The sequence below is a fragment of the Microdochium trichocladiopsis genome (genome assembly GCF_020744255.1).
Source record: "Microdochium trichocladiopsis strain MPI-CAGE-CH-0230 chromosome Unknown B0I36scaffold_18, whole genome shotgun sequence".
NCBI classification, from domain to species: Eukaryota; Fungi; Ascomycota; class Sordariomycetes; order Xylariales; family Microdochiaceae; genus Microdochium; species Microdochium trichocladiopsis.
Genome location: NW_025763561.1, coordinates 41,775 through 48,846, shown reverse-complemented (window position 1 = coordinate 48,846; position 7,072 = coordinate 41,775). Strand labels below are relative to the sequence as shown.

The 7,072-nt window shown below is 55.8% G+C and overlaps 3 protein-coding genes across 3 annotated transcripts; 2 read left to right on the top strand and 1 right to left on the bottom strand.

The window, feature by feature from the left end:
• The first annotated feature begins 744 nt into the window (after window positions 1-744).
• On the top strand, window positions 745-1,074 carry B0I36DRAFT_342118 (uncharacterized protein). The gene has a single exon (XM_046156056.1). The coding sequence runs from the start codon at window positions 852-854 to the stop codon at window positions 1,041-1,043; it is 192 nt and encodes a 63-aa protein (XP_046003984.1). The 5' UTR covers window positions 745-851; the 3' UTR covers window positions 1,044-1,074.
• A 151-nt stretch (window positions 1,075-1,225) lies between these two features.
• B0I36DRAFT_356612 (uncharacterized protein) lies at window positions 1,226-1,570 on the top strand (the record flags this gene model as incomplete). Its single annotated transcript, XM_046157653.1, has 1 exon — window positions 1,226-1,570. The coding sequence occupies one exon, from the start codon at window positions 1,226-1,228 to the stop codon at window positions 1,568-1,570; it is 345 nt and encodes a 114-aa protein (XP_046003983.1).
• Window positions 1,571-2,766: 1,196 nt separating this feature from the next.
• On the bottom strand, window positions 2,767-6,829 carry B0I36DRAFT_401652 (CHAT domain-containing protein; the record flags this gene model as incomplete). The annotated part of the gene is made up of 2 exons (XM_046161706.1): window positions 2,767-6,322; window positions 6,814-6,829. The coding sequence occupies 2 exons, from the start codon at window positions 6,827-6,829 to the stop codon at window positions 3,015-3,017; spliced, it is 3,324 nt and encodes a 1,107-aa protein (XP_046003982.1). The 3' UTR covers window positions 2,767-3,014.
• Window positions 6,830-7,072: the final 243 nt, after the last annotated feature.

The window sequence follows — 7,072 nt, the reverse complement described above, 5'->3', positions numbered from 1 at the left end:
CGGTTTCCGTAGGGTGAGCGGCGGTGTCGGATTAGGGTATGGGCGAGTCGAGTTGGCGGGATATTCGCGTGCCGGGCTTATCGAGGGCGGGGAACGCCCTGCACCGTCCGTATTTGCGTCGCCGGGTGCCCTTGAAGGGAGCGGTGTCTGCGCTGCCCGCAGTTGTTCGATTTCGACGCGCATTCGGCTGAGTCGGTCTTCGAACGTATCGATGCCTGATTGGTGATTGGATGGGGAGCCGCTAGGGAGGGTTGCTTCGTACGTGGCGCGGAGGTCGCGCATCTCGATCTGCATAGCGTCGAGCCGTGCTCTTAGCTCATTGACCTCGGCCATATCCGAGGACGAGGAAGTTCGTAGTATGTTAAGTACTGGCCCTAGGTCTGAACAGATACTAGGCGTATTAGATTTACTACGAACTTGGGAAATAAAAGGAGGTAGTTCGCACTCTCCGTGAGCGCGTTACGGTTTTGTTAACCCCCCCTGTCTCCCCTTTTTTGACCCACCTAGGCTCGGGCCAGAGCCCGAGCCCGTAACATAGATAAGGAAGGGGTTTCACATGGGATAAAAGGACACGATTCAAAGGGAGATAAAAGTAAGCAGGTACATTTACAGGAATAAAAAGAAAAGAAGGTTAAAAGAAATTAGAAGAGTAGGGAGTACGTTAAGGTCAGGGTTAGATGTTTGAGGTTGGGATATAGACTGACCATCATTCACAGGCAGTTTCTGTCCAGTTGGCGCGTCTCTGCCATACAACAGGGGGCCGGGCGCTTGGGCCATTGGACTCATTCTGAACCCCAGGTGCACCATATTAAGATTGGCACTTGGACCCAAACTTACAGTGTGGGCAGGGGATGCTAACCCCCAAGGGCCACCCGCCCCCAGCCATTCGGGCTACCCCAACTTCCCCACAGGTAAGTGAAGGAGAGCGCTGCGGCTGCGGCTCACACGGAAGACCCCGGACGGGAAAAGGAATGGTGAGAGGCACGCGCCGACGCGTTGTCGCGTCTCAGGCACGGGGTAAAAAAGGGAGGGTTCATCATTAGGGCAGACAGGTAGATAGAATTAAGACATATGCCAATACTTACGACTATACTTCATTTACGTCATTCGAGCTCTACTGTACAGCGGTAACTGAGGCACTACTCACCAAACCGTCCAGACGCGAAACGCGACAGCGACTACAGCGAGACCAGGCACCGCAGCCGGGCAACGTCAGGAAGCCGACATGGAAGACCATCACGACGACGCCGGAGCGCCCCCATCGGAAATCGATGTGTATCTCCACGAGGAGTCGCGCGTACTGATATGTTCGGTGTGTAAGGGTGGCATCCAGCCCGGGCCCGGCATTGAGTCCCACTTCCGGCGGAGGCACCGCCGCAACGGCAGGTGGGCTGGCGGACCCACAGACAGCGGAGACACCGGCAGATGGAACGTCGCCCGTCCCAGAGCTCCGGCTGCAGGCCGGGTTCAGCTGCATAGCATGCCGCTTCTTAACAACAAACGAGATGGTGATCCGGCAGCACTGGACAGGGAGGAATTCGGAGGTGGACGACAGCCATGGTTGCTATGAGCGTTCAAAGAATAACTGGACGGCCGTAGCACTCCAGTCTTTCTCTCGAGCGAGGCGGCTTACGCGATACTGGATTGTCGACACTACCACTCCGCTACAACAAGTAACCACAGGAGAGGGAACTACGACTGGGAGCAAGGCAGGCTCGCGATCTGCCATACCGGATATAGGGTGGGAGCTGCAGCTTCGTAAGTACGAGGCGAAGGCTGCAGCAAAGGCAGAAGAGCGGCAACGTATGATCGATGAGGAAACGGGGGTCGATTTTGAGTCGCCGTGGGTCCGTAAGATGGGCTGGGCTGTGCACTTTAGAGGCAAAATGTGGCATTGCGGTTCGACATTCCCAGGCAATTACTTATCCTGAATCCTGTACCTGACTAGTTACAAGGACTCAAGCGAAACATACAGCTGTCCAATGAACCTTGAGCATAACAAATTCTCGATCTATCATCTTGTACACTCTAGGTCCTATTTCCCAGAGCCACTACAGCGGCCACGGAGGAGAAAGTCGTCTATTGGTGCATGGAGATCCTTTGAGAAGGCGCGTGTCTCCTCCCTATAGAGTAATATGGGGCAATCATGGAAGGTTCGCACCACAGCAAGCCTCACACCTCGATCACCCTCGATAATAGAGGCATACACTTGCTGTGCCGACTCTAAAAGTTGGAAATTGCCCAGAGCCCCTTTGCTGCCGCCTTAGACATCTGGAGCTGAAGAGCCTTAAACGATGGATGGGCAAAACTCTACGCGAAGACATCAAGCGAACTCTTGCAGCTCGTCGATGGTTGTATAAGCAGCAAAGATGATCTTGGGAACGGGTCTACTAAGCCAATCCCGGACACTCTCATCCACAGTACTTACGGATAAAGCGCAGACGAGTGATTTTGTCATACAGAAGTAAGGGAAGCTTAGGAAAGGCCTCAATCAGAAATAGAATTTACTGGTAAATCTAGGGTCATATGAGTCTCCATAGAAAACTGTCTCGCCATCCTTGCTCCAGCGTAGGAAGTATGAAGGAGGATCTAATCGTGCCATCTCACGGCCATCGTCTTGATCTGGAGCCCGACTTCGACCTGGCCAAGGTGAAAGCTGACCTAACCTGTGCTCGAAACGGGTTTTCCTTTATCCAGCATCCAGGGAGCAGGCTGTCACCAGAAACTGCGAGTTCTCTTGATGTGGTCACGGATGGCCTCTACAGTTAACAGTTGGTTCCCATTCCTCTATGAGTTAAAACATCTTTGTGGAGGCAGCGTCAAATGTAACTAGCCCCCGCAAAATGGAGTATTCTACAAGCCTGCCTTGAGAACATCATTGTGCAAAGTGGGCGTAATCGCCTTCAGCAAGAGCGACGGGTAAAAATGGTTCCAACACGTTACCTTGGAAGGATTGCGCGCAAGCCTGGCTTCTCACACATGGCGAGAAGTCAAATGTTGTATGACATTCAATATCAAACGCCAAAGTGAACATAAGGAACCCAGAGCGGCCGCCTCGGCTCCGACCCTTGTCTCAATTCAGCGTCCCTGTCCGCTCCCGATGACCATGACTTTCCGCGTCCGGCATCCTCGAACTCCACCCACTGGTCTCGGAGCGTCCTCATCGCTCGGTGAAGCCCCCGGCTTACGGTTTCATCCCGGATACCCTCATCCCGCAGAAACTCGTACGTCATTCTCGCCATGTCCACACATAACCCGTCATTTACGCTCCAAAGCGTGCCCACTACATGGCGGAACCCCGCAAGCTGGCAAGCATTGGCCAGATGGATGCTCTCGTCAACAGACCCCTCATCCAGGATCTGACCAGTCCCGCATGCCGAGAGGTACGCGAGGAATGGCGGCTTCGAGGTAAGGTTCGTCTCCAGGAGGCTCGCCACCGTGAATGGCTTCCGATCCCAATCATCCAGGAGCAGCTGGCTCTCCAGCGGTTCCGTGGGATGCGTGCTGCCGTGGCCAGCAAAGTGGAACATCTTGCAGGCCTCCAAGGCCGAGGAGACGTCGGCCTTGCAGGGTCGAGGCCGGGTGTGCGGCAATCCCACCGACTCGCAAACAGCTACTACGGCATCAACCTCGTCGCTCGCATGCTTGAGCGGTTCCTGTTTTGGCGTGTTCTGCATGGCAACGACAACGGCATTTCGGGACTCTCCGGCTTCCGGCGCGTGCTGTGGCCGTCGCCGACTCTGTATGATCGCCTTGACGGACGAGGCGTACGATGAGACGACTCTGTCGACCGCCGTCTCGCCAGTGCGCCTTAGATGGTGTCCCGCTGCATGGAGTGGAAACCGGGTCAGTGGGCCGGTGGGGACCCACCACACTTGCGGCCACTGACTGTCCGAAGGAGGTCCAGTAAAGCCTAGAGCATTAAGAATGGGACAGACGATGGCATCCCAGAGCCACCCAAGCGTGTCAAGAGTTCTAAGTTCCCGGACATGGTCGTTGAGCGCCTCTCGGGAGAGGTGTGGCAGCTCCAGCAATCGGATGCCGGACTGCTCAATGACCAAGGCATCGCAGCGATACGAGCTCACGTTCAGGACGACGATCGGGCCGTGCCGCGCAGCCTCCAGCATATCGGCCTCCGATGCGGAGAGGAGGAATCGCTCAAAACCGGACTTGGAACGGATCGTCTCGAGGAGAGCGGCAAGCTGGGGTCCAGCGTCGCGGCGCCGATCGCCTTCCGTCTCTGCGGCCAGAGTGGGGCGCTCGGCAGCGAGGGAACGAGCCGACGCCGGTGCGTCCAGTTGATCTCGCAGGTCGATAAAGGAACGTACCAGGTCGGGATGCTCGCGTTCGAGAGCGGCAAGGTCGGATTGCTCGAAGAGGGCTCCCGCGATGACACCACGACCAGTCTCAAGCAGTTCGATAGCAGCAGCAGGGCCTCTGTTGGCATGCAGAGCAATGGCTGTCGCGTCCGACGAGAGTCCGACAGCCGCGGAGAGGAGGTGCCGCTTGTCTGAGTTCTGCAGAGAACGGGGCGTCAATAAGGGAATCAAGTCGATCGTCGTTTTGGCAATGGCGTATGCTTGTCGATCTTGAAGTATAGCTGGGGATGTCAGAAGATGACGGCCGGCTGCGACACGCATGCTCACAGCGGAGGCGGACTGACGCAAGGCAGCGACGAAGCGTTCCTTGCCTTCCTCAAGGTCTGCCATCGCGCTTGTGCGTGAGTGTCTGTCGCCTAGACGAACTCCGAGGTTGATTAAGAACATAGCCCGGTCTGGATGATCTAGAGGGGCGGCATCGATGGCTTCTCGTCCAACTCGGATCGCTTCCTCGAGGTCTGCCATCGCTCCGTTCCGCGAGTATCTGTCGCCTAGACGAACTCCAAGGTTGTTCAATAATGTAGCCCGGTCCGGATGATGTAGAGGGGTGGCCTCAATGGCTTCCCGCGTCAGACGAATGGCCTCCTCGAGGTCTGCCATCGCTCCGTTCCGCGAGTATCTACGGCCTAGACGATTTCCGAGGTTGTTCAAGAACGTAGCCCGGTTCGGATGATCTACCGGGGTGGCATCGATGGCTTCTCGTCCAACTCGGATCGCTTCCTCGAGGTCTGCCATCTCTGTAGTCCGTGAGTATCTACGGCCTAGATGATTTCCAAGGTTGATTAAGAACCCAGCCCGGTTCGGATGATATAGCGGGGTGGCATCGATGGCTTCCCGCGTCAGACGAATGGCCTCCTCGAGGTCTGCCATCGCGCCTATGCGTAAGTATCTGTCGCCTAGACGAATTCCGAGGTGGTTCAATAATGTAGCCCGGTCCGGATGATGTAGAGGGGTGGCCTCAATGGCTTCCCGCGTCAGACGAATGGCATCCTCGAGGTCTGCCATCGCGCCTATGCGTAAGTATCTGTCGCCTAGACGAATTCCGAGGTTGTTCAATAATGTAGCCCGGTCCGGATGATGTAGAGGGGTGGCCTCAATGGCTTCCCGCGTCAGACGAATGGCCTCCTCGAGGTCTGCCATCGCTCCGTTCCGCGAGTATCTACGGCCTAGACGATTTCCGAGGTTGTTCAAGAACGTAGCCCGGTTCGGATGATCTACCGGGGTGGCATCGATGGCTTCTCGTCCAACTCGGATCGCTTCTTCGAGGTCTGCCATCGCTCCGTTCCGCGAGTATCTGTCGCCTAGACGATTTCCGAGGTTGTTCAAGAACGTAGCCCGGTTCGGATGATCTACCGGGGTGGCATCGATGGCTTCTCGTCCAACTCGGATCGCTTCCTCGAGGTCTGCCATCTCTGTAGTCCGTGAGTATCTACGGCCTAGATGATTTCCGAGGTTGATTAAGAACCCAGCCCGGTTCGGATGATATAGCGGGGTGGCATCGATGGCTGCCCGTATCATATGAATGGCTTCCTCGAGGTCTGCCATCTCTGCAGTCCGTGAGTATCTGTCACCTAGATGATTTCCGAGGTTGCTCAACCATCCAGCCCGGTCCGGATGATCTAGTGGGGTGGCCTCGATGGCTTCCCGCGTCAGACGAATGGCCTCCTCGAGGTCTGCCATCGCTCCGGTCCATGAGTATCTGTCACCTAGACGAATTCCGAGGTTGTTCAATAATGTAGCCCGGTCCGGATGATGTAGAGGGGTGGCATCGATGGCTTCCCGTGTCACACGAATGGCTCCCTCGAGGTCTGCCATCGCTCCAGTCCGTGCGTATCTGTCGCCTAGACGATTCCCAACGTTGTTCAAGAACATAGCCGGCTCGGGATGATCTGACGGGGTGGCATCGATGGCTTCTCGTCCTATTCGGATGGCTTCCTCGAGGTCTGTAATCGCTTCAGTCCGTGAGTATCTGTGGCCTAGAGAACTGGTTGTCCTGGTAATTCGAAGCGGCTCGTTAGTAGTCCGAAGTCTTTGCCAGGGAGGAAACTTGTCACCCACCCTTTGAAGCTTTAAAATCTAGAATAGAATCGGCCCTGGTGTCGATCACGCCCGAGCCACGCACCCACATGCGGCGAGCTATCACATGCTTAATTGCCATTCGTAACTGCTGACACTCAATGCTGACTTGGCATCTTCGTGGCTCGGCGCACTCAGCTTTCAGCTGGCAGAATCTGCATTCGTTGTACTGTAACCACCCTTTGGAGAAACTTAGCTTCTAGGATGGGGGCCACCTCGTCATAGCTGCGTCATGGCTCGTCTTAGACTTTCAGCCGACAGTCAGCGCGTGCTGTGTCGTCACTTGTCAGCAAGGCTCCAGAGTTAGATTTGTAACTCCTCGCAAATCCACCGGTGCAGGGTCGCCACATGCTCTAACCTAGTGCAATTGTCATTTTCTTTTGGATCACTGGGACTGACTGACATGCATGCGGGCGCCCACGGTGGAATATGTCCGTCAAAGTCCTGTTTGTGGAAGCAGTCCATCCTTAAGGCCCCCCTGGGGGTAGATGCGGGGAATGGCTCACTACCCCGTAAGCCCAGACACCTAAGGCATAAGGTTCAAGCCATGGACTCAGGCTCCGCCGCCGCCGAAAACATGCATATAAACAGAGGCGCCCACTGCTATCTGAATAGTA

What these genes read in the sequence shown, in the direction of transcription:
- B0I36DRAFT_342118 (XM_046156056.1), top strand. Translation starts at nt 852, where the DNA reads ATGCTAACCCCCAAGGGCCACCCGCCCCCAGCCATTCGGGCTACCCCA.